This window comes from Pristis pectinata, chromosome 9 (assembly GCF_009764475.1).
Source record: "Pristis pectinata isolate sPriPec2 chromosome 9, sPriPec2.1.pri, whole genome shotgun sequence".
Classification (NCBI taxonomy): Eukaryota; Metazoa; Chordata; class Chondrichthyes; order Rhinopristiformes; family Pristidae; genus Pristis; species Pristis pectinata.
In genome coordinates, this window is record NC_067413.1 from 54,798,975 (window position 1) to 54,826,150 (window position 27,176).

The 27,176-nt window shown below is 43.1% G+C and overlaps 1 protein-coding gene across 2 annotated transcripts in view; it reads right to left on the reverse strand.

Moving 5' to 3' along the window:
* Positions 1 to 27,176, reverse strand: part of itga9 (integrin, alpha 9) — a 421,660-nt gene that overhangs the window by 22,376 nt on the left and 372,108 nt on the right. For both annotated transcript variants that reach the window (XM_052022797.1, XM_052022798.1), the window contains 3 exons: positions 16,573 to 16,698; positions 14,631 to 14,750; positions 12,282 to 12,383 (listed from right to left, as the gene is read on the reverse strand). In XM_052022797.1, coding sequence (XP_051878757.1) covers positions 12,282 to 12,383; positions 14,631 to 14,750; positions 16,573 to 16,698 — 348 coding nt within the window. The remainder of the gene's footprint in view (positions 1 to 12,281; positions 12,384 to 14,630; positions 14,751 to 16,572; positions 16,699 to 27,176) is intronic.

The window sequence follows — 27,176 nt, forward strand, 5'->3', positions numbered from 1 at the left end:
ATGAGACAAGGAGAGAGTTTCACTCAAAGGGCGGCACGGTAGCGTAGTGGTTAGTGCGATGCTATTACAGCACCAGCGATCGGGTTCGATTCCCGTCGCTGTCTGTAAGGAGTTTGTACATTCTCCCGTGTCTGCGTGGGTTTCCTCCGGGTGCTCCGGTTTCCTCCCACATTGCAAAGACGTACGGGTAGGTTAATTTGGGTTTAAAATGGGCGGCGCAGACTCGTTGGGCCGGAAGGGCCTGTTACCACGCTGTAAATAAAATTTAAGATTTAATTTTAAAAAAGAGTCCTCATCAGTTTTATAATGTGCCATCTGGGCCCTCTTGAGCAATTATTGCTGACGTATGTCAGTGCAAAGGAACGTGGTGTGTCAACAGTCACTTTGTCTACATTATTGACTCATTATTTAGCCAGTTTATGAAAAGCATCTCTCACTGAGAGCGTCATAAATAGCTCTTTTCAGTCAACGTCTCCCTCTCTATTCTGTTGGGAGATGAGGTCGGTGGCTAGCACTTCCCATAAGTATCCTTCCTCATCCTCCTGCTCCTGCTGATCTTCAGCCAACTCTTCATGTCCCGCAAGCTCTGGCTCTCATGCTCTCCTCTGACATGGCTATTGTCTTTAGATTGCTAAGTTGTACAGTGTGCAGTACACACCAATGTAGTCTCCACATTTCCCAGGTGTTTACTGCAGGCTGGCCCCATAGTGATGCAAGCATTAGAATCTAATTTTCAGATGACAATGCTGGTGCTTGCATGGTTTTGGTTGCTGCAGAATAAAGGCTTTTTCTGATGTCCCACATCACTTGATCATCAAGGAATTGGAAACCTTTTGTGTGAGGAAAGGGTCTAGGTTGTTGATGGCTGCCTGCTCGTGTGTGAAGCCAGCAGGTACCTGAGATTCCATCTGATCATCACTATCAAAGCAGATGAAATCAGCTCTCTGTGATACAAGCTGCAATATCTATAAACAGTTTTGGAATAAGGTTCCAGAAAAAAGCAAAGGAGTTCTTTTGGTGCCTTGACCAACAATTATCCCTCAACCAAAATCACAAGTAGATTATCTGGACAATTATTTCAAAACTATTTGTAAGATCATGCAACTTGCATTGCCTGTCATTTTTCTTTACAACTGTTACTGAAAGTCACTCTAACACAGCGGTTTTCAACCTGTGGTTGCCAGGGGGTCCACAAGCAAGCCAAGAAAAAAATGGAAAAGCGACCTGTTACAAAGACGTAGCTTACTTGCTTGCTCCAGTTTTCCACTATTCAGAAAATTGGCCACATCTATTCTATCTCCACATAGATATTCTAGCCCCACATGTAGCAGCAACCCACTGCATGATTCACCGTGAGGCTTTGGCTGCAATGGATGAAAATCTTGCGGATGTGTTTTCCACGTGCATTAAAATCATTAACTTTATCAAAGACAGGCCACTCAATCATCGTTTGTTTGAAAACATATGCCGTGAAATGGAAGCCGAGCATAAGCATTTGTTGCTATGTACAGAAGTCAGGTGGCTGTCATGAGGCCGCATTGTGCAGCGTGTATATCAATTGCGAGATGAACTGCTCATTTTTCTAAATGAGCATAACGGATCATTGGCACAGTTCTTGACAGATGAGACATGCATTGCCAGATTAGCTTATCTTGCAGATATTTTCAACATTTTGAACAGCTTTAATCTATCACTACAAAGACCTGGCTCAAATGTTCTGAAAACGTATGACAAAATCAATGCCTTCCAGAAAAAACTCCATATCTGGAAGGGAAGATGCGAGCAAGGCGTCTATGATATGTTTCCGTTGCTGGCTGACTTTCTGACAGTGAACGAGACTAAGACAGAGGCCATTGCGAGCACAGTTTTGAACCATATTCAACAGCTGTCACATTATTTCCATGAGCATTTTGGTGACAACAACACAAGCATGTTTGATTGGATTCAAAATCCGTTTGAATGCATGCTTACTGATTTAACCGGATGTGAACAAGAAGAATTGGCTGAACTGTCACATGACAGGACTTTGTGCTTGCAGTTCAACCGAATGTCACTGTTGTCATTCTGGATAGCATGTTCCCAGGAGTATCCACTGCTGTCCGGCAAAGCCGTCAATGTTCTGTTACCATTTGCAACCACTTACTTGTGTGAAATAGCATTTTCTGCAGTCACTGCCATGAAAACCAAATACAGATCAAGACTGAATATTGAGGATGACATACGCGTATGTTTGTCACACACACCACCACATTTGGACAAACTCTGCAGTGCAAAACAGGCACAACCTTCACATTGAACTGAACACTGAAAGACACCGCTGGTAATTATCGGTGATGGAAAGTCACTATTTCAATAGGGCCTATGTGCAGTAGTTTAAGTGTTGTATGCATGAATTATCGATTGTTTGATTTTGTGGGCTTTGGGGGTCCATGTTCTGGGGGGCCGCAGCATGAAAAAGGTTGAAAACCACTGCTCTAACATTTCTCAGCATGTGGCTGATACTGATAAGGTTGTATTTATTGCTCAACTCAAGTTCTCTTGCGGAGTAATGGTCACGTTCTTCCTTTTATTATCCAGTTCAAAGCCATATGGAGTTGTCAACACAGTGTATGTATTGAGTGAAACAGGGCTCCCCAAGGAAATTATTGAAGAAAGTTCTGAGGCACCGAATCAATCTGCACTTGGAGTGGCAGAGATTGATCAGAGATAATCAGCATGGCTTTGTTAGGGGATATCCTGTTTGACTATTTTGAATTTTCAAGGAGGTAACTAAGTGTGCTGTTGAACACAGTTTGGTTGATGTAGTCCACATGGACTTCTGTAAGACCTCTGACATAGGAGACAAGTTGGAGCCCATGGAATCTAGAGGCAATTTGGTCAATTGGATCCAAAGCTGATAGGAAGCACAGAGTGATGCTCGTGTGATGTTTCTGCAATTGGAAGCCTGTGACTATTGGTATTTTGCAGGGGCATTGTTTAAGCTAAGCAGTAGGAAATTTAAAGGGTCTTGAGGAAGAATATTTTCACCCAGAGAGTGAATGAAATCTGAAATGCACTGTTTGTGGGGGTATTGAAGGCAGGTACATTCACAATATTTAAGAAGTACTTTGATGAGCACTTTTCCATAAATTAGCCCCATCCGTTGGGTCTATTGAGGCTTTGTTTGCTTCTTGCCTATCTTTCCCCTGCCTTCCTATTTTGCTTTCTGTTTTATCTGCCATTTATTTCCATCCTTCTTTTCCTTTCCTCCTAAGTCCCTGTTAAGATACCCATCTTACAGGACCTCATCCTTTATTTAACCTATATCACTGATACCAAAATGTACTATGGCCACTGTCTGTTCACCCTTCCCCTCCAGAGTGTCCTGCTGCCACTCCATGAGGTCCTTGACCCAGGAACCAAAGAGGCAACGAAGCTCATGGACTACTGTGTAACAGTGATCCCCATCCTTTTATATGCTTCTGAGAGACTACCAACAGCAGGAAGCATAAAGCACTGGAGAGATACCACCAACTCTTTCTGAACAAGATTCTATAAATCCACTGGCGTCATAAGCAAACCATTTTCGGTGCTCTCTCCTTGGTCAGCATCGCCATTGTTGAGGCTCCAATTACACTCAGCCAATCTCCAATGGACACGTTATGTTTGTGTACCTGAAACCTGAATTCCCAAAACAAGCAGTCTACTCTGTTATGACAAGACTCACAGAAATCCCCTGCAAAAGAGCACTCAAAATGGAGAAGGTGCATTTGGGAAGGCACTGAGAACCTCAAGTTGCTTGACTGTAAGCGTGCAGAAGTCCAGTGAAAACAGCAGAAGGAGCACACCATCTCACAAATTCTCCATGTGTACCTCTGGAACGTCTTGGCCCCACTCATGGCAGAGTCCATGGGTTCCCCATTGACTTCAACAAAGCCTGGAGAGGAAGCAAGTCAACTTCAACCTCAACCTAAGAGGCAGCCAAAGAAAAGGAGAGTGTATGGTATGTCCGGTGTCAGCTGTGGCTTTAAGGTGACCAGATGTTGAATATTTTTCACTAAAGGATGCTGGAATCTTTTTAGTTTAGAAATTAATTTAATTAATCTAATTTATAACAAAAGATGTGTATGCATGTTTTTGGGAAGATTAATATCAGGAGGTGTAAAGGGAACCGCCCAACTGGGAACATGCTGAACTCCTTCCTGAACCTTTGGCTACACTTCCGGAGAGAAGTATGAGAAAAAGGAGTAATTGTGTTCAAACTAGAGTTGTGATGGGAGGTTCAGGACAGGGGATATGACCTTCAGCAGTCACAACACCTACACTGATTGATAGCTGGAAAACAGTGGCTGAGCCCTTCAGTCAGGTCATTGATCTGGCACACTTGCAAGTCCAGATACATCAAAGGAATAAGTGCTCACCAGCTCTGTTGCTGCCAACTTTTGCTAGCTCAACAAAAATTACCAGAAATAGAATGAAACAGGCTTCTTGCATCAAACCACCTCCCAACAAAAGCAGCATGGAATGGGGACTTCAAGAGGAATAGCATTTTCCTGTGCTTTCTCTGCAGTTCTCAGAAAAATATAATTTAACATAACACCAAACAGATTGAGTTAGTGAGAAAGAGGCAAAAGCAAACAGCTGGAGGTAATTCTAATGCAGTAATCAAATAAGGTCAAATGGTTGGCACGGACCTTTATTTTATGAGCCTTAACCAATCCACTGCATTCGATCACTTCCTTTTAATCATTCTCTGTGGCTTAGAGTTACCAGGGTATATTGTAACAGAAAATGAGCAGAAGTGGTGCACCTTTCTCTTCTTTTCATCAGCTGACCATTACCAGGCATTTTTTGCCACTAAAAATTAAAATAAGCCTTTTTTAATATTATGGGTTGGTCTGACTTTTTAGATCTATTCTGAGGCTGGAGTAGTTGTTGGTGTATTACGTGGTTAGCAGTATCATCCTTATCTGTGAAGGTTCTTGCTATGGATGGAGTGCAGCAAATATTCACCAGACTTATTCTGAACTGATGGCAGGATTGATGTATGAAGAGAGATTGGGTCAGTTAAGCTTACATTCCCTAGAGTTTAGAAGAATGAGCAAGAATCTCATATAAACCTACAAAGTAGGACTGGACAGACTAGAGGCAGAAGAGACTGCATATGTTGTAATTTGGAGCAAAACACAAACTGCTGGATGAACTCAACAGGTCAAGCAGCATCTGTGGAGGGGAAATAAATTGTTGACGTTTTGGGCGAAGACCCTGCACCAGGACTGAGAATGGAGAGGAATGAGGTTTCCACACACTTCACCCACCAGATCCTCTTCCCCAATGGGGTTCCATCTGCCCATCTCTCCCCTGAATGGTTCCCATTATCACCTTCCTTACTTATCTGATTCAAGCACTTGTTGCCTCCGTGTCCCTGCTCATCACCCTCCTGTCTCTTAAACCTCCCCTCCTCCAACTGGCTCTATCTGCCCATACTCCCTCACTTTTCCTTGGTCCCTGATTCACCCCTCCCCCTCTCATCTTTATACCAACGCACTCTGCCCTTGGGATGGCTGCATGGAGGATGAGACGATCGCCCACCTTTGTGGGCTGTGTATTTGCAAAGAGGATCTGGAGAAATAGTCAAGGTGTCTTGTCATGGTTCATTCCAAGCAGCTGCTTTACAGAGCATTCTCTGATCTACGGGCTGTTCCCAGGGATGCATACTGAGACAGACATCATGTGCTGCTGGAAGATCATCAACAGTGAAAGGCACTCTTTGGCCTGCCCACATCTTCTTGGTCTTCCAGTACAATGAGATGTCCGTAAGAGAATGCTGCTGTCTGGCACATTCTAGGCTGCAGGAGTACATCCTGAGGGATGCACTGAAGCTCAGTACAGCCAACACAAAGGACTACTCTCCATGGTCGTTCTGCTACTAGACATTGATGGGCTAAGTCTAGTGCCAAAGCCTCACAAACGCTTAAAGTTTGTATCATACCAGGAGGTCACTCGAGTGGCAATGGTGCTTTGTACACAGAATGTCACCCAGAGTGGTGAACTTCTCTACCACAGACAACAGGCGCTGACCTTATCACAAGAAAGAATTAGATATAGTCTTTTGGGCTAAAGGGATCAGGGATTGGGGAAGGAGCAGGAACAGGATACTGAATTTGGATGACTAGTTATGATTATATTGAATGGCAGAAAAGAGTCAAAGGGCCAATTAGCCTCTCCCGCTCCTAATTTCCATGTTTCTCTGCAGGCAATTTGAGTTTGTTCCACTTGAGCTATCATGTCAGTGCTAGCTGTCTGGTGGAGATGTCTTTTTAGAACACTCCTCTGGCCCTGCAAACTTGCGCCTTTCAAATATATATCTAATTCCCTTTTTCAAGTTATATTAAATCTGCTTCAACCACAATGCCAGACCACTGGAAAAAAAGCACTTCAATGTCACTTTACTTGTTTTTCCAGTCAAATTATATCAGTGTAATTTACTTATCAATCATTTTGTACCAGAACAATTCCTCATTCAAAATCTTCTGTGATTTCGAATAGGTCTGTTAATTCTCCTCTTTATCCTCTCTATTCCAAGGAGAACAGAGCTAGCTTCTCCAGTGTCTCCACATTACTTAAATTCCTCATCCCTGATAACAAAACATGCCAGTGTGTTGGGTTAGAGGTTATAGAAATACCTTCATGAATTCCTCACAAAGGTCTTCAATTGTGTTGAGAAACAGTAGCCAAATTTTGCTTTAAGATCTGCAAGGAAATAACTAACAGACATTTAAGCAGCTGGAGTCAGTTCTGAGCGAATTTTCATTCTATAAATGTGGTTTGGAAATGCTTCAAATATTTTTCATATTTCCATATATGTGTGGTTAATGTTATTCAACTGTAGAGACCAGCCTCATTTTCTCATATTCCTTCAGTCCACAACATGTGCACATTCCAACTTCTCTACTCCCCACATCCAGGATGGTGCATTTTTTTTCTAATGAGAGCAATTACATTTTTGAAGTTAAATCTTTACATGGGAAGGGAGAGAAGCAACAGGAAACAAACATCATTTCAGCCACAATGATAATCCATGCAAATGATGACAAACTTGATAGCAGTTCAGGGATACTTGCAAACAAATGTAAAAGGTATCTTCGCCTTTTTACCAAGTATTTTAACATAATGAGGCAGCAGAGGCCTGCAGGAAGCTCCACACTTATAGGTATTAAAACCTTAATGCTACCTGTGAAAGTCACATCATGACAGTGAACTTCAAATGTACAGTTGGGTTTCACTATGCTGTGACATGCTGGACGTGGTACTTTTCCAGCTACTAAGGAGTGCTGCAGAATGAGTGGTTGTTGGAATGATGGCAGGAAAATGGGAGCGCACTCATTTGGATTCAGGAGATGGGCTGGTGAAGAACAATGCTGAAGCAGGCATGTCCTTTGTGTAAGGGGTTAATGGGAAACCCCAGTTCCCCTGCTAGGCACCCCAGAAAGATGCCAGGGAGATCTCTGCAATAACACAAGCACAATCATTTACAATATCAGCTGTAAGAGTTTCTGTCAGTATGTAAAAAGGGAAAGAAAAACAGCAAGTATAAGTGCAGAGAAAGGAGAATTTAAAATCAAGAATAAGGAAATGGCAGAGGAATTAAAGAAATACTTTGTGAATGTCTTCATAGAACATTACAGCACAGTACAGGCCCTTCAGCCCACAATGTTGTGCTGACATTTTATCCTGCTCGAAGATCTATCTAACCCTTACCTCCCACAGAAGACAGGCAGAGACAGATGATGGAATAAAAATTCCTAGAAACTAAAAAACAAGGGTCCAGGGCAAATAAGGAAGTAAAAAAAAACATTTTTGAAAAAATTACTGGAGCAATAAATTAACCTGAAAATGTAGAAACCCCAAGGACCCGATGATCTATATCCCAAAGTATTGTGAAAGAGATTGCTATGGAGGTAGTGGATAGATTCTGAAATGGTTCCTGCAGATTGGACAAAAGCGAATGTCATGGAGAGATACAGCGAGCAAACAGGCCCTTCAGCCATCGTCCACACCAACCAACCACCCATATATACTAATCCTACATTTTTTATTCTCCCCATATTCTTATCAACTCTCCCTGGACTCTACCATTCACCGACACAATAGGGCCAATTTACAGTGGCTAATTAGCCTACAAACCTGCATGGATAACTAGGGAGAGGGTAGGGCCACTCAAGGATAAAGGAGGGAAGATGTATTTGGAAGTGGAGGATGTGGGAGAAGTCCTAAATAAGTACTTTGCATCAATATTTACCAAGGAGAAATATGTGGAGGATAGGTAGATCGGCGTGCTAATATGCTCGGGCATCTTGAGATAAAGAAGAAGGTAGTGTTGAGTCTCTTAAAGAACATTAAGGTGGAGAAGTCCCCAGGGCCGGATGACATATACCCCAGGTCACTGAGCGAGATAAGAGATGTGATTGCTGGAGCCTTAACCAAGATCTTCACGTCCTCTCTAGCCACAGGTGAGGTCCCGGAGAACTGGTGAGTAGCTCATGTTGTTCCATTATTCAAGAAGGGAAATAGGGATAATCCTGGAATCTATAGACTGGTGAATCTCACGTCAGTGGTAGGGAAGCTACTGGATAGGATTCTTAGGGATAGAATTTATGAGTGTTTGGAAAACTATGGCCTAATTAGGGACAGTTAGCATGGCTTTGTGCGGGGCAAGTCATGTCTTAATAACCTGATTGAGTTTTTCAAGGACGTGACGAAAAGGTGATTGATGAAGGTAGAGCTGTGGGTGTTGTCTGCATGCATTTTAATAAGGTATTTGACAAGGAGGCTCATCCAGAGGATTAACATACATGGGATCCACTGTGAATTGGCCGTTTGGATTCAGAATTGGCTTGCCCATAGAAGATAGATGGTAGTGGTCGATGGGGCTTATTCTGGCTGGAGGTCTGTGACTGGTGGTGTTCTGCAGGGATCTGGACTGGGACATTTGCTGTTTGTGATATATATATAAATGATCTGGATGAAAATGTAGATGGATGGGTTAGTAAGTTAAAATTGGTGGTGTTCTGGATAGCGTAGAAGATTGCCAAAGGATACAGTGGGATATAGATCAGTTGCAGATATGGGCGGAGAAATGGTAGATGGAGTTTAATCCAGCTAATTGTGAGGTGTTGCACTTTGGGAGATCAAATGTAAAGGGACAGTACACTGATAATGGCAAGATATATAGAAGGATCACAGGGTCCAAGTCCATAGCTCCCTGAAAGTGGCTGCACAGGTTGATAGGGTGGTAAAGAAGGGGTATGGCATGCTTGCTTTTATTAGTAGAGTTGAACAAAGAGTTGGAAAGTTACAGTGCAGCTTTATAAAACTCTAGTTAGGCCACATCTAGAGTATTGCCTTAAATTCTGGTCGCCTCATTATAGGAAGGATGTGGAGGCTTTGGAGAAGGTGCAGAAGAGGTTTACCAGGATGCTGCCTGGATTAGATGGCATGTGCTATAAGGAGAGGTTGGATAAACTTGGGTTGTTTTCTCTGGAGCAGAAGAGGCTGAGGGGAGATTTGATAGAGGTTTATAAGCTTAAAAGAGACACAGTAGACAACCAATACCTTTTTCCCAGGGTCAAAATGTCTAATACCAGAGAGCATGCATTTAAGGTGAGAGGGGGTAAGTTCAAAGGAGATGTGTGGGGCAAGTTTTTTTACAGAGAGAGTGGTGGATGCCTGGAATGCGCTGCCAAATACAATAGATCTTTCAAGAGGCTCTTAGATAGGCACATGAATGTGCAGATAATGGAGGGATATGGACATTGTGTAGGCAGGAGGGATTAGTTTAGTTAGAAATTTAATTATGAGTTTAATTAGTTTGGCACAACATCGTGGGCTTAAGGGCCTGTTCCTGTGCTGTGCTTCGCTGTGCTATGTTCTATGTGGGAGGAAGCCAGAGTATTCGGAAGAAACCCAGGTGGTCACAGAGAGAACATGTGAAATCCACAGATACATCATCCGATGTCAGGATTGAACCTGAGTCTCTGGTGTTTGAAGCCATGGCTCTACCAGCTGTGCCACTGTGCTGCTCCACTGTTTAAGAAAACAGGGAACTACTGATCTGTTGGCCTGGGAAAACAGAGCCATGGAGTCATACAGCAGAGAAACAGGCCTCTCATCCTACCATGTCTATGCTGATCATTAAGTACTAATCCCGTTCATCAGCACTCGATCTGTGGCTTACTTTGCCATGGTGATGCAAGTGCTCATCCAGATCCTTCTTAAATGTCGTGGGAGTCCCTGAGGTTGGTGACAGTGGGACTGGGAAGGGTTGGAGCAGGGGTGGAAAGGATTCAAGAGACCAGAAGATCATCTGAAGAGAGCATTGATGATGCATCACCAGGCTTGGTACTGGAGGATGAAACATTAGGGTTAGACACCTGATAAGTGGTGGAGGGAAAGGGTGGGACACCCATTGAGGCTCGGATAAGGTTGGGGAGGGAACGTGGTTGGAAATTGGATACATGCCTGTCAAGACACTAACAACTACCAGGAGTAGCTGGAAGCAGCACTAAGAAACACACACTTCTGGGAGTACACAACTGGAAGGATGCATTGGATTCTACTGCAATTGACCAGGTAAATTCTGCCTCCTTCACCTGCTGCTGAAGCAGTGCTCACCTATCCAATTAAAGCCTGTTTGAGTGTGAGTGCCCTTGAATGCACAATAGCAGTTTGGATTCCATGCGATTACACCTGAGCCCGATCCATATGCACATCCTATGCTCAGAGGATGCAAATTCAACCTGTACAGGTATGTTTCACGTGCACAAAGGACTTGACATGGTTTTGGATAAAAAGTCAATCATGCAGAGCACAAGTTTTCTGCAATGCAGAAGAATTTCCTGTCCATTGTATTTTTAACATCGTAAAATATTTCAACATACTTCACAAAGGATTTGAACAGAAAAAAAATGAATGCAGAATCAAAGACTGAATCATTGGTACAGAGAAAGGTGACGAAACAGAGATCGAGAAGAATTTCAGAGCTTAAGGCCATGGTGGTTGAAGGTACATTTGCCAGTAGTGGGACAAAATGGTGAAACTGTTTGATACACAAGACCAGAATGCAGACTTCTTGCAGGATTGTAGGGTGACAGAAGTTATCAGAGATGAGGAGAAGTATTCCTATGTCAGGAGTTCAACATTATGAAGAGCATTTGACAATCAAAACATTCTTGGACCAGGAGTGACAACTACCATGGAGCGATAAGCAGAATGCAGATTAGCATTATCAGAAGCAGGATTTTAGATGAATTCAATTTAGCAGAATGTGGAAAATATTAGGGCAGCCAGGAGTATGCTGGAACAGTTAAGTCTGGAGGCAACATAAACATATCTGGGAGCTTTAGTAACACGTGAGCAAGGCAGGAATGGAAACAGTATGATGGAAGTGGAAATAAACAGTCTTTATGATGGAAATGATGTAGGGTTGGAAGCTCATCCCATGCCCAATACTCTGCCAAGATCGTATTTCATCAGTTTCAGCCTGGGAATATTCTTGGAGCAAAACGAAAATGGAAATGATAGGAAATGATGTTTCCAACAGGGGACAAAGATAGTGGCTGTGATCTTCAAAATTTGTAATCGCAGGAAATTTTGGCTCATCCAGAATCAGACAATAGAGAAATGGTCTGACAACTTAGAAAGATTAGAGATGTTGGAAGGGGTGATGGTGAGGTGTAGCTAAGCCTTGTGAATCCATACATGGGACCCAATCTGTATTCAAATGATTCGGCCATTTCAGATTCAGAGGCTGACCATCCAATTTAAATATCCTGTATAAGTGCCCAGCATTGAAAATTTACAGCTATGAGAAAAGACTGGGCAACTTAGCGCTGTTTTCTTTGGAGCACAGTAGCTGAAGGGAGACCTAACTGAAGTATATAAAATCACAACGAGCCTAGACAGAATAAATAGGAAGCACTTGCTTTTTTTTTGAAAAAGGTTAAAAACTAAGAACCAAATTGTCAGAATGATTAGGGCGCAAATGTGCAAACATTTTCAGAGGGCAGCAGGGATCTAGAAATCTTTGCCTGAAAGGGTGGTAAGAGCAGAATCCTTCACCTCACCACAGCACTTGGATGTGTATTTGAAGAGCCATGATCTGCAGGGCAATGGACCTAGTGCTAGAAATGGGATTAGGCAAAGTGGCTCTTTTTTGACTGCCAGAGGCATGATGGGCTGAATAACCATCTTCAATGTCATAAATTTTCCATGATTTGACAACTCTATGAAGTGCTGCTCACCGTTGCATCTTCGGAAAGTCCACCTGCCACCTCCACTATTCTTCTATCTTCTGCGACCATTCCTTTGGCCCTGGTAACAAACTGAATAACAGAGGCACTGTCCTACAAATAGAAATGGAGACGATTATTACAATGATGACAACTCTTACACTCATGGTCAATGCACAGATCAAGACCTGACCATATTCCTGACACTGTAACTACCTATTCACAGCCATTTTCTGTAACAGGACTTGCTTATTACAGGTGAATAAAGTCACTAGTCCAAACTCAAAGGTGCCACTGATCTGAATGCTGCAGTACTCTTTGGCACTCAATTTTGGCAACACTGTCAGGATCAGATGTCAATCATCCAATTTAAATATTGTGGGTAGGTGTCTATGCCAAAAATGGATCATCAGAGGCACTTTCCTTTCCCATAATAATGGCAGTTTAGGTCAGGGGTTGCTACCCCCAACATTTCCTCTCTGGTGTGTATGCATGCTTTCTGGGCCTGACTTTGAATCTAGCCCAGCCAGAAGGAAAGCTCTGAATGATATGCGTTTGAGCTCGCTTTTACACTAAAGCAGTCCATTTAAGCTGCTGAGGCAGAAGGCAGAATTCACATTAGAAATATTGTGCCTTTAGATTTCTGGTACATACCTGAGCATCAGGTTAAGACAAACTATTGGAGCAAAACAGGGAACTTTACTAACACAAATCCTATATTGTAACTAAATGAAGAATGCTTGATAATGGTAGTGAGCTCTTACAGTAAAAGTCTTTTGGCTGTTTGTACCTAGACTAGCTTTCTGTACAACAACCTTGTCAATCCTATTCTCTAGCTCTTTCCTCACAGCCCTGTAAATTTGTTTTCTGAACAAAATATTTATCTAATTATTTTTTGGAAGTGGGAACTGAATCTGTTTCCACTGCCTCTTCAAGCAGTGAATTTCAGAACTTGACCACTCGTTGCATGAAAATTGATACACAAAACATCACAGATGCTGGAATCTGGAGCAAGAAACAATCTGCTGGAGGAATTCAGTGGCCAAGCAGAATCTGTGTGTGTGGTGGGGAGGGATTGTCAACGTTTCGGGTCCAAGCATTGCATCTGGACTGATGCTGGGTTTCAACCTGAAATGTCAACAATTCCTTCCTCCCCCCGCAGATACTGCTCAACCCGCTGAGTTCCTCCAGCAGACTGTTTGTCGCTGCATGAAAATGTTTTCATTATGAACCATGTCCCTTTCATCAATTTATCTTTTATCACAGAAAATGTTGGAAACACTCAGCAGGTCAGGTAGTATCTGTGGAAAGAGAAATAAAGTTAACCCTTCTGTTTCTGATGTTGTCTGACTTGCTGAATGTTTCTGGCATTTTCTGCTTTTACTTGTGTCTGTGGAGAGAGAGAAAAACAGGGTTAACGTTTCAGGTCAATGAACCTTCAAATGAAGAGCAAAAATTTGCAGATACTAGAAATTAACACTGACTCTGTGTTTCTTTCAACCGGTGCTGCCTCTTCTGTTGCATCTCTCGAATTTCCTGGTTTTTTATTTCAGAATTTCCATCACCTGCAAATTTTTTGCTTTTCAAAAACAGCAGTGTTCCTGGTACTGACTCTCAAGGAACATCACTGCAAACTTTCTTCCAACCCAACTACAACACCCATTCACCATGCTTCCTGTCCTTAAGTTAACTTCATATCATGCTTCCACTACTTTTATTCCAAGTGCTTCAGTCTTGCTGACAAGCTTATGATGTATGTTTGTATACATGATATCGACTGCATTGCCATCTTCAATCCTCTGTCACTGCAACAACAACTCAATCATGTTTGTAAAGCAAGATTTGTCCTTAACAAGTCCATATTGGTGTTTCATTTTGGTCACTTTCTTTCCCCCGATTATGTCTGGCATCTTCCTTACCTCTGAATTTAAACTGATTGGCCTGATAAAATGCAATCTGCACCAAAAGTCTTTGTTGTGGAAGGCGTTAAGTGATTTTCTTATTCAGCTTCTGTGGAGCACGGTGGCAAAGCTAGTAGAGTTGCCTCACAATACCAAGGACCCAGGTCCAATCCTGACCTTGGATGCTGACTGTGTGGAGCTTGCAGGTTCTCCTGGTGACTGTGCGAGTTTCCTCTGGTGCTCCCGTTTCCTCCCACATCTCAAAGATGTGCGAGATGATAGGTCAATCAACTACTGTACATTTCCCCTAGTGTAGAATCCAGGGGCAGTTGGTGAGAATATGAGGAGGATAAAAATGGAATTAATGTAGGATTAGTGTAAAAGGGTGGTTGATGGCTGGTACCAAAGGCACTGTTTCTGTGTCTATGGACAAAAGCAATATGGTCTGAATTACTCTCACCTTTTTCAATATCTCAGTATTCAGCAGCAAGCGTACATCAATGTTTCTGGTTTCTTCTTTTGCTATGGAGCTTAATTCACAGTTGATGATCGAACAAGGTCGGCCAGGTCTATCGCAATCCTAAAAGAATTAGCAAGCATGGAAAGCACACTTCCATTATTCAGTTAACTAATTAATCACAAAGCATAGGACTACACAGAAGCAGTGCGCAAGTCTTGTTTGTTTGCTTGAAGCACTGCAACTAGAAAATCAAGGATATTGAAAATTAGGGTCATTCGCTTCCATGCTTGATCCTTAAATCTATGCCACAGGTTAGGAAGAATCCACACTGTAAGCGAAGTAGGGAAATTTCAGGACCTGAATGCAATGAGATCCACAACTGAACAATAGGATTTCCAAATTTCACCTTGGCTTGAACCTTCTGAAGAATAAACAATTTTCAACATTATGCCCATGTGTTATATCTCATACCTGCCATTCTGAAATGGCCCAACCAGCCAATCACAACTGCTACTTCAAAACATGAAACAGGATAAAACTGAATGAACCACCTGTCATCGACCATTTACAAAATGCAGTGCACTGCAGTTACTCACCTGGACTACTCCAATAGCACTTTCCAAACCTGTGATCTCTGCCACTAAACAAAGGTCAAGGGAGCAGGACATGGCAGGACACAGCATCCTGACTAGAAAACATTTATATCATCAGTTCTTCATTGTCACTAGTCCAAATAATGGAACTCCCTCCACAATAGCAGAATCAGGACAAATTTTGAAAGATCAGTGGGAAAGTAGAACAAAATAAGGAGAACAAGAGCTATTAGGAGAGTGGTCGAGCTGCTAATACAAAAGGGAATCAAAATACCTTCAGTACGCTTATAAATAATATAGTACAAGGGGGGAAACAGCCAACTAGGGACCCAAAAGGAGATCTTTATATGAATACAGAAGGCATGCAGAAACATCAAAAAAATATTTTAAGTTAGGTGATTATGGAGGAAGATGATACTGTCAAAGTCAGAAGGGAAGGTCATTAACATACATAGGCTAAAGACTGATGAAGAGCTGTTCCCTGACCATCAAGGAAGGAGACATTGCTGGAGATGATTCTGGGGGCTGAGGAGAAACAAACATAGCAAATGTCTCTGTGGGAATATTTAGAGCAGCATGTTCAGTGGGTACATTAGTGTGGTGGTTACATAGTTAGACAAGCAACCAAAGTTCTGGACAAGTGATCCAGAGTTTGAATCCCACCATCAGAACTGGGGAATTTCAATCACTCCATTTTTTATGACCTGGCTTTCAGCTGTCTTGGTCCAAAACTCTGGAATTCTCTTCTTAATCTTCCTTCTGGTTATGGCACTCCTTAAAATTTATCTCATTGAACAGCCCTTTAGTCAGTTGTGCTCCCTTTAGTCAGTTGTGCTGTTATCTTCTCATGTGGCTTGACATCAAATTTTCACTTGGTAATACTTGCTTTTACTCCCTACCTTAGCATGGAGTCTGTGGAACTTGAAAACTTCCAGCTCAAGTTTTTGAGTAAAATGCTCAACAAGGATGCAACTGGACTTTCAAGATTACTTGATTATTATGTTCAGACATGATCAGTTCATATCAGACTATCAGAGGAGTGAAGGGGGAAAAGAAACAAAGAAAGCTTCAGCGGCCTTTTGACACTTCATAACCATCTTATTCTACACTTAGGAATTAACAATCATGACCATACGATGCTCCAACATTATTCATTTCATTTTGCACACAAGTATGTTCACCTCTCAATAAAGAAATCAAGTATCACGCTCACTGGTTTATAACTTACCTTGTGGTTCATTCGTCTGTGACATTACTGGTCTATAAACTGCACCTTATCCTGCACTGTATTTCCTTAACCCACAGCCCATATCCCACTTTGATTCCAAATGCTAATAGCCCAAACTCACCAGAACTTTCCTGCCAGACTTGGTGAAGAAAGCAAAGATTGTGTGGAAGATGTTCTCTTTATCTTGAGGTATGAAGCAAGGTTGAAGGTTCCGGTGGTAGGTACAATTGCCTCCCTCCTGACCAACCTTTATGAAAAACAGAGACAGGATTAGTGAGCATTCGACAATTTTTAATCACAAGTTGGCCTGCTGAAGAGGAGTCACCAATGAGCTAAATGAGAAGCTCCCATGATGCTCCCAAATTGAGCCTAAACAATTGCAACTCCCAGGGGTCATTCTCCAGGATTGACAGACTGCCTACCAAAGCATGACAAGAAATTGGCAAACCATTTCCAGTACCAGCAGCCCCCACCACCCAGGCATATTTGAAGCAAGGCTGCATTTCCTATGGACAAACTATCTCAAAATTGTCCTGTCTAATAAATGCCTCTCTGGAGCCTGTCCTGCAGGCAAAAGGGGAAGCAAAGTCATCCACAGCAACATCCACAAGGACATTATTCAGCTGCATCTGAACAACGGTAGGAAATACCTTTGTACCGTCCTGGTACTGAACCTGCCATGCACAGTTTTAAAAACCAACTGGCTCAAAGACTGCAGCTAACTGGAGATTTATTTATTGTCTAATTATATTACTGCAATTAAATGTTATATTTACTGCATTTCATTAAATCTCAGTGAAATTAATAAGGTTACTTTTTAAATAAAAATGAGTGAACCCCATGGGCCTCGTTTTCTGTAGAATTTCATTTGAACAGGGATCACCAGCTAGGATCATCTCACTTACACCCTGTGAAAAAGTGTTACAAGCAGCTTGTTAAAATCACACATATTATTCCAAAAGCACTACACATGATGACAATCCGATCATAGCTCATGACTCAATTGAATTGAATTGAGTCATCACGCTAATCTTTAAAAGATTAATCAATCACAAATAGAAACCTCATTAAGTCTCAAAAATTTGAATTGCAAATAACCATTTTTGCAAAAATAACGATTTTTGTATATGCATTAAAAAAGGACTGTTAAGGATGTTGTGATTACATGTATAATTAATAAAATTAATCATGAGTTAACTCCACTTTTAATTGTGAACAGTCATTGATTGTGAACAAAACAGTTTGTTGAAGGAGAAATAATCAGAGATTAAAAAGGAAATGTCCTCGTGGAAGTAGAGGGCATTTGATAAAGTGCCACAGAATGGGCTTGTCTTCAAGACTTAAGGCTTTGGAAGGGGCTGTCAGGACCATGGCTACAAAACTGGCTTAGTAGAAGGAAACAGAGTGTAGTAATGAAAGAGTAGAAGCAGTTTTTAGATTTTCAGCATCTGCAATTTTTTGATTTTCAGGAGTGAATAATTGCTTTTCAGTCTGGAGGGATCCTGGGGTCAGTACTAAGACCTCTGATTTTCTTAATATATATTGACAATACATACTTGGGTGGTCTGGGTATGATTTCTAAATTTGGAGAAGTAGTGAACTATGGGGAGCATACTTAAAAGATGCTGAGACAGGCTGGTAGAATGGGCAGATTGGTGGCAGATGAAGTTTAATGCTGAGAAATGTGGAATGCTCATATTTTGGTAGGACAACTGAGAAGAGAAAATATAAACTGGATGGCACAAGTCAGAAAACAAGCAGATCTGAGAGTAAGTTTGCATTGTTTGGCGAAATTGGGAGGGCAGATTGAGCAAATAGTTAAAAAAGCATAAGGGATAGAGCTGTTGCCACATAGCTCTAGAGTTTGGGTTCAATTCTGTGTGGAGGTTCCATATCCTCTCTTTGACTGCAGGTGCTCTGGTTTCCAGCCACATCCCAAAGAAATGCTGGTTGATTAACTGGCTGTTGTAAATTGTGTCTAGTGTGGCAGGAGAATCATGGGGGAATTGATGGGCATGTAAGAAAGAATAGGTTACAGGGAAATAAATGAGGGCAATGCTTGAGAGCTGGCAATGACATCCCTGTGTGTTGTAATAAATATGGAATATGATGTACAGAGGTATCTTCGGGAGCACGTCCATAGCTCCCTGACAGTGGCAACACAAGTAGCTAGGGTGGTAAAGGTGGCGCACAGCCTGCTTGTGGCATGCTCAACAGTTGGGGCGTTGAGTATACAAGTTGGCAAGTCATGCTGCAGCTGCATAAAACTTTAGTAGTTAAGCCACATTTGGACTACTGTGTGCTGTTCTGGTCCCCGTATTACGGGAAGAATATGGAAACTTGAGGGTTCAGAAGAGGTTCACCAGGATATTGCCTGGATTGGAGAGTATTAGCCATAAGGAGAGGTTGGACAAACTTTGTTTTTTTCTGGAATATCGGAGGCTGAGGGGTGGCCTGATAGAAGTATATAAAATTATGATAGAATAGATAGAAAGTCAGAGTCTTTTTCCCAGGGTGGAAATGCCAAATACTAGAGGGCATAGCTTTAAGGTGAGAGGGGGAAAATTTAAAGATTTAAGAGGCAAGATTTTTTTTAAGATAGAGAGTGATTGCTGCCTGGAACACGCTACTGGGGAGGTGGTGGGAGGAGATACGATGGCAATGTTTAAGAGGCAGTCACATGAACAGACAGGAAATGGAGTGATATAGACCATGTGCAGGCAAATGTGCAGTCTGAATTGGCATCATGGTCAGCACAGACATTATGGGCTGAGGGAGCTGTTCCTGTGCTGTACTGTTCTGTGTTCACCTATTGATTCTAGGCCTTCTAAATAAAGTCAGAGAGAACATAGAGGAATCATGATGAGCCTTTATAAAACACTAGGTCAGCCACAACTGGTGTACTGTGTCCAGTTCTGGGCACTACACTTTATGGGTGGTGCAGCAGTTAGTTTCCGTTCTGACCTGGGAAGCTGTCTGTGTGGGGTTCACACATCCTCCCTGTGACTGGGTGGGTGTTGTAGTTTCCTCCCACATTCAAAAGATGTGCTGGTAGGTTAATAAGTTATTGTAAATTACCCCTTGGTGTAGGTAAATAGAAAAGAATTAAAGGGGAATTGATGGGCATGTGAGAGAGAATAATTTTTAGGATTATGGTGTGTGGGGGAGGGGGGGTTGTCGGTAGTCAGGCTAATGGGATTGCTCTGCTGGGAGTTTGCTTGGAGTTGATGGACTGAATGGCCTCCTTTGCTGCAATAAGTACTAATTAAATTTCATATTCCACAACATTATGTGTCTGCAGCAATGGGCCAAACTATTGACCGGTTACTTTGCCAAACCAATCTCAGACCTGACTCACCTGCTTCTGTGGCAGCCCCGAGGATCTAACCAAGCAGATTTCCCCCAGAAATGTATACACTGACAGAATTTTGCAAAATGCCGCAATTAAAGTCCACTTTATTTCTTTGTAATTTTGACTGTCTTGTCCACAATTTAACCACAATTATTTATAAGATCACCCTGCAATTTATGAAGGACCTTAGTAATACAAGGATTTAGAGTTTTTATCATGTTCACATCCCTCTGTGAGCTTGCTTCACCTCTGTAACTTCCTCAAGTCTTCTAAGCCCCAGTTTCTGTATTCCTTCAATTTTGTACATCTGTAATCTCCTTCATCTCAACACTGATGACTATTGTCCATTATCAAATAGTTTGGTGATACTTAGTGCCAAGCTTATGCAATATTTTTTGGATGAAATACTGTAGGGGGAGTGAGGATCCTGGGGAGAGAAATAAGGAGTGGGGGGGGGGGGGGGGGGAAAGAGGGGAAAAGAGAGAGGTGGATGGGGACCGGGATGAGAGAGGATGTCAGGGAGGGGGAGGGTGGATGAGATATGGATTTGCTCATTTTATTCCCACCTTTCTCATGGACTTTTAAACATATTTTCATGCTCAGTGATTGATAGGTAAGTGAACAAATATGATGTACAATATCGTACCAAGCTAGAGACATGGAACATAGAACATTACCACACAGTACAGGCCCTTCAGCCCACGATGTTGTGTTGACATCTGAGATCTGAGAAAATTTCTAAAGGCCTCAGTAACCCTGGACATGAGAATCACTTCCTCACTGACTAGTGGTTCCTGTGGGCCACAGATCAAACCAAAACAGATTGTTTCCTCTGTAGCCGCCTTCTTTGTTTTCTCACCTAATTTTTCTCCCTCTTCCCCCACCGCCAAACAACTGGCAGGATTCAACAGGTGATATTTATTTTCCTTCTCAAATGCAATCCATGGGACGTATGTTTGCTCTAACAGTAAACTTAGAAGCACAGGAAGGATTCCGGTTCCTGTAGAAGCTCTGCAGGTTCCTTGTGATATGCAAGGAGGAAAAACAAAATGCAGCAGGGGAATTTTTAAAAATGGAAGAATAATAACAGAGAAGTTGCAATTAAAGACAGAAATAACAGCTGATTTTACAAAATTAGCACTGGCAAAATGCCTAACCACTGGGAACGTTGAGGGGAAAATCGCAGAATCAATATCTACAAATCCGTCTTTGTTCATAGAATTATACAAAAGTACAGCACTGAAGGAGAGCATTCAGCCCAGTGAATATGAATTTGTGCTGCCTCTTTCAAAGGCAATCTCGTTAGCTCCACAATCTCTCTTTCTCTGTAGCCATGCAATATTTTTCCTCCTTCAAATACTTACCCAATTCTCCATGGAAGATTAGCATTAAATCTAGTTCTGCCATCCTATCAGGCAATGAATTCCAAATCCTAACTAGTCATTGAATAAGAAAATATGTTCCTTGTGTCACTTTTTATCACTTGAGAAATGGGGGAGGTTTGCCCACACTTTCATCAAATGAAGCTCCCTGTCAGTTCCAAACATTCAAAAGATTGTATGAGACAGAAGGGTCTTGGCAAAATGGAGGCATCAGAGAAAAGAACAGGACCTACAGAATTACTTTTACTTAGCTGGATATTGGTTTGTTATTTAAACTTGAAACCATAATTTATTGCTGTAATCTGGGAAAGAAAACACATCTAAAGTTTGAAGTTATCAAACCTTGGAAAAATATCAAAAGAAACTGTGATGTTGAATTTTTTTGATTCAATTTAAGTAGTTGTAGGGTCCAGTAAATTGCTATGTCTTTTCCTGGTGACTAATGCACCTCAGGTGCAATTTCTTTGCTGTGCTGTGATGAACATTAGCATCCAAGTATAACAGGGAACAGGACTTAAAAGGATGTCAACAGACTTAATTTTTGGACATCATTGTACCAGTAGACACCTACCACAAAGCAAATTGTAGAAAATCGTGATCCTCTATTCGTTCATGTTAATGGACAGTGCATGATCAAATAACTTTTTGCAAGGGATGATAGTAAGATTAAGATATCTTTATTAGTCACATGTACATCGAAACACACAGTGAAATCCATCTTTGCGTGGAGTGTTCTGGGGTCAGCCCACAAGTGTCGCCACTCTTCCGGCGCCAACATAGCATGCCCACAACTTCCTAACCTGTACATCTTTGGAATGTGGGTGGAAATCGGAGCACCCGGAGGAAACCCACACAGACATGGGGAGAATGTACAAACTCCTTACAGATGGCAGCCGGAATTGGACCCAGGTCGCTGGCGCTGTAATAGTGTTATGCTAACCGCTACACTACTGTGCCTGCTTGCCCGATGCCAGGGAAATGCCCTGGGACTGACAGCTTATTCTGGTTTCTGCTCTTAGACTACCACATATCCATTGGATGCAGATAATTTTTAAGGTATACTCTACACCAGGGGTGGAGAGAGTGCATCTCATAACCCTTTCAAACTACTTTTAAATATTTCAGGCAGATGAGATTCTTCCTAGTTTTTAAACAAATGTGAAGATTATTTCGGAGAAAAGTGTAAACGGGCTTCATGCCAGTGCTGTACCTGAGCTTAGCCTGAGCCTGCCTGAAGCTAAGCTCATTCTGCAGCTGACAACTTCCAGCACTGACACATCATGCAAAAACCCACTAAGGCTGAATAGTAAATAATTTTAAGCTGATAGTTACATCATGCTTTCATTGTTTGTTTTATTGTAGGTAAAGAACAGGAATGGTAATTGGGTGGTGGTGGATTTGGTGGTTTTCTGCTCCACAAACTCCAGAAGGAAGTTGGACAGTCAGATAAAGTGGTTAAGACGGCATATCTTTACAGAGTGAGGTGCAGAATGTAAGAACAAGGGGGTGTATGAAATTAGTTTGGCAACAGCTAGAGTATTGTGTAGTCTTCTTGTCAGCACACGACAGGAAGAATGTGGATGTGCTAAAGAGTGTGCAGAGGATGCTGCAAGGCTGAAGAGTTGTCATCATGAAGAGAAACTGTTTAGGCTTGAGAGTTTCCTTTGGTAAGGGAAATTTAATTGAGATGGATAAAACTAAAGAGTGATCTGGACAGGGCAAATGAGTCACAGAATCAGACAAGTCATAGAGCATGGAAACAGGCCTTTTAGTCCAACTCATCCATGCCAACCAGGCCTACATGAGCAAGTCCCAGTTACCTGCATTTGGCCCATATCCCACTAAGCCTTTCCTATCCATGTACCCATCCAAGTATCTTTTAAATATTGTCCAGCTCCAGCACTTCCTCTGGCAGTTCGTTCCATATAACCACCCTCTGTGTGGAAAAACTTGCCTCTCTGGACCCCCTTTAAATCTTTCCTCTCTTACCTTAAACTTATGCCCTTTAGGCTCCCCTACTCTGGGAAAGGAACTGTGAGCATTCACACCTCATGATTTTATAAACTACTACAAGGTCACCTCTCAGCCTCCTTTGTTCCAGGGAAAAAAGTCCAGCCAATCCTTGTAACTCAAGCACTCCAGTCCAGGCAACATCCTTGTGAATATTTTCTGCACCTCTCTAGCTTAATCACATCACAACAGCATCACCCTTGTCTGCGGGCTTGACAATGAGATTAGGATTGTCAGGGAGGGAGTGGAGGGCAGTGTGTTCAGAGGGGGTGAGGTTGGAGTAGGTGAGGGGAGTGGTGAAGTTGACATTGTTACGTACCAATAGCAATAGAAACGCAACAACCGAAGTGTGTGTGGCTACTTCCCAAACCGCCAAGTCTAGGAACAGTTCTCAAAGTTTTACGATGGCAAACCAGTTCAGTTCAGCAGGTCACGAAGCAAAACGATGAGCAAAGGCTTCTGAAAACCACGCTAGAATGTAGAGAGAAGGAGTTTACGAATTTCACAAGTTCCACGTTGGAACCAATACGACTCCACAATCGCTGAAGATCTTCGTTGCTTTGTTCCCAAATATCTGCCACACCGAGGGCACTCGATACATGGCCGCCCACAGATATACCTGATTCCCGGTACAGGTTAGTGACAAAGTGGACGCCACTGATTGCTCCAAAACTCCATGTATGGATTGCAAAGTGACAGCCACACAACTAATGGGCTTCACCCATAGATACAGGGGCTGGCAGTCAGTGCTACCAACTCTCACGTCTCTCCTCCCCTGAGAGAGCGAGCCCCCTAGCAGTCCGTGCCACAGCCCGCCAAACCGACGCCACCATTCAGATGTCTAAAAGGGACACTCACCAAGTAGCAACCTGGGGCTTGTAAAACAACATGGTTAATGTCCCATCGGCAGTTAGAGATAAAGAGATCCAGAGCGGGCAGAAGGCCAGAACGAGGTGTTCAAGAGGAGGAAGAGGGCTTACGGTGGGAGAAGGGGTCATCAGTGGGGGCGTGGGGAATTCTTGCCAAAGAAGTAGGCCCGGAGTGGGAGGCGGCAGAGGAAGAGCTCAGCATCACGGCAGGTGCGGAACTCGTTGAGGTGCAGGTGCAGGGGGACAAAGGTAAGGCCCCCTGCTAAGGACAGAACGTTCAGCCTCAGAGAGGGGAAGGTCGGAGGGGATAGTGAAGATGTGGCAGGGGTTGGAGCTGGGGTCAGGGGAGAGTAGAGGGTTGGAGGAGAGAGGAGAGTTAAAAGGTCAGGGAAGGTGGGGTGGGAGGAAGTAGAGGGCTCAGAGGAATGAAGGGGGGAGGTTGAGAGGTGGCAGGAGGCTTGGGAGACCAGGGAAGGGTGGGGTGTAGTAGTGAAAGCAGCGGAGCAGTAGGACCCAGCGGCAGTGTGAGAGGTCTTGGCCTGGGAGTGGCAGGGGCTGAGATTGAAGCCGGCAGGGGCCACGGCCCAGGGCCGAGGTCTATTTGTTTCCTTCCATAGCCGCTGTCTGACCTGCTGAGTTCCTCCAGCACTTTTTGTGTATTGCTCCAGATTCCAGCATCTGCAGAATTCCTTGTGTCTCCAGAAGTATTGTTTTAACACGTCATTCATCTCTTGCATTTAATATACATGATTAAAGTGAAATTATTACCTCTTTATCTTGACAAAGCTAATTTTATAAATATTATGTCTGATGGATTCAGCAATGTCAAAAGGGAAAGGAAGTTGAATATACTGTAATCAGCTTCATTCTGTCCCAAGGAAAGGGTATCATTGCAAAAAATATAGAGTGCTTGTCAGAGGTCAGTTGAGAATCAACTGCTTTACTGTGAATTTGAAGTCATGTGAAGGCCAGATCAGGAAAGGGCCATAGGTTTCCTCCCCCAAAGCACATTTAGTGAAACAATGAGTCTTTGTGAGAGTTTGGTAATTTCACGGTCACCATGACTGTTGCCAGCTTTTCACTCCGGACTATTTTATTAACTGGGTTTAAATTCCCCATCTGATCTAGTGAGATTTATACTTGTGCCATAGAATCACAGAGTAATAGTTGTACAGCAAAGAAATGGGCCCTTTGCCCCACTGCGTCTATGCCGACCATCCTGCCTATCTATACCAATCCCACTTGCCTGCATTAATTCCATATCCTTCTGTGCCCTACTCATTCAAGTACCTATCCAGCTGCAGCTCCTCTTGAATTGGTTGGAGTGGCAGTTGGACTCACTGAGGGACACACAGGAGGAGGTGTCACAGATAGGGGTTTCAGGGATGTGATCATACCAAAGGTTCAGCCAGATAGATGGGTCTCCACCAGCGAGTGCAACAAACTCCCGTGGCTGTCCCTCTCTCAAACAAGAAAACCATTTTGGATACTGTGGGGGGCGGGGTAATAGCATCACAGGAGAAAATGACAGCAGCAGATAGATCTGTGGCACCTTGACTGGCTGTGTTGAACAGATGGGTAGGCCAAAGACGAGGCGAACAATAATGACAGGGGACTCTTTAGTCAGCGGCACAGACAGGCACTTTTGTGGCTGCAAGCGAGACTCCAGAAAGGTTTGTTGCCTCCCTGGTGCCAGGGTCAAGGATGTCTCTGAGCGGGCACAGGACATTCTAAAGGGGATGGTGAGCAGCCAGAGGTCGTGGTTCATGTTGGTACTAATGGCATTGGCAGGAAGAAAGATGCAGTCCTGCAAAGAGAATTTTGGGAATTAGGTAAAAAGTTAAAAAAACAGGATTTCAATGGTTGTAATCTCAGGATTTCTCCCTGTGCCACATGCTAGTGAGTCAACAAATAGGAACAGTTAAAGTACAGAGAAATGTGAGGCGACAGAGCTGGTCCAGGAGGGAGGGTTTGAGGTATATGGATCATTGAGCACTCTTCCAGGGAAGGATGGGTTACATCTAAACTGGAGGAGCAACTGGAGGGTTTAAGCTAACATGGCAGGGGGATGGGAGCCAGATAGTAGGTCAGCAAGTGGAGGGATTGAGGGTAGAGGTTAGGTCCAGTAAGTCTGTAAGGAAGGATGAAAAGGGTGGGACTGATGGGCTGAACCGAAGAGCAAAAAACAGCTGGAGGAGGTCAGCGGATCGAGCATCATCTGCGGGGAGGGGGAAGGGAAAGGAATTATGAATATTTTGGGTTGAGTCATTGCATCAGGACTGAGAGTGGAGAGGGAAGATAGCCAGTATGAAGAGAAGAGGGGGAGCAGTGAGACAGGGGCTGGTAGGTGATAGGTGGACTGAGGAGGGGTGAAGGATGATGGGCAAGAGACAGGTCAGGTGGGGGAGGGGAAGTTGGGAGACAGTGGTGGCTGGGTGATAGGTGGAAACAGACAAGGAAAAAGAAGAAAAACAAGAGGCTGATGGAGCCAGGTAGAGGAGTGGGGAAGGTAAAGCTGGAGACAGAGGCTGGAGAGTGATAAGCAGGAACACAAAGCTTACAAGTGCTGGAATCTGATAAGTAGGAGAAATGGGAATGATTAGGGGAGAGGTGAAAGGCAGGAGGAGGAGGGAATACCGTGGGTAGTAGGTGGATGGAACGGGGGGGGGGGGGGGGATGCAGGGAACAAAACTGAGTGTTGGGCGGCTGGGTGGGGGATATAGAAAAGGGAATAAAAATGAGAGGTGGATCGGAAGAAGAAAGAGCAAGGGGAACACAGGAGGTAAGGGTTACCTGAAACTGAAAAATTCAATGTTCACATCACTGGGTTGTGACTACCCAGGCAGGAACATGAGATGTTTTGGATTTCAATCTGGATTAGTGCATGAAACTACCATGTTGTGGCCATTACAGAAACTTGATTAAGAGAAAGGCAGCTCAGCATTCCAGGATTTAGATGTTTCCAGCACGATAGAGAGGGATGTAAAAGAGGTAGGGAGTTTCTCTGCAGATCAGGGGAAGTGTCACAGTTGCACTTAGACAGGAAATTCTGTAGGGCTCATCCAGTGAGGAAAATGGATAGAGTTCAGGAATAAGAAAGGTACAATCACCA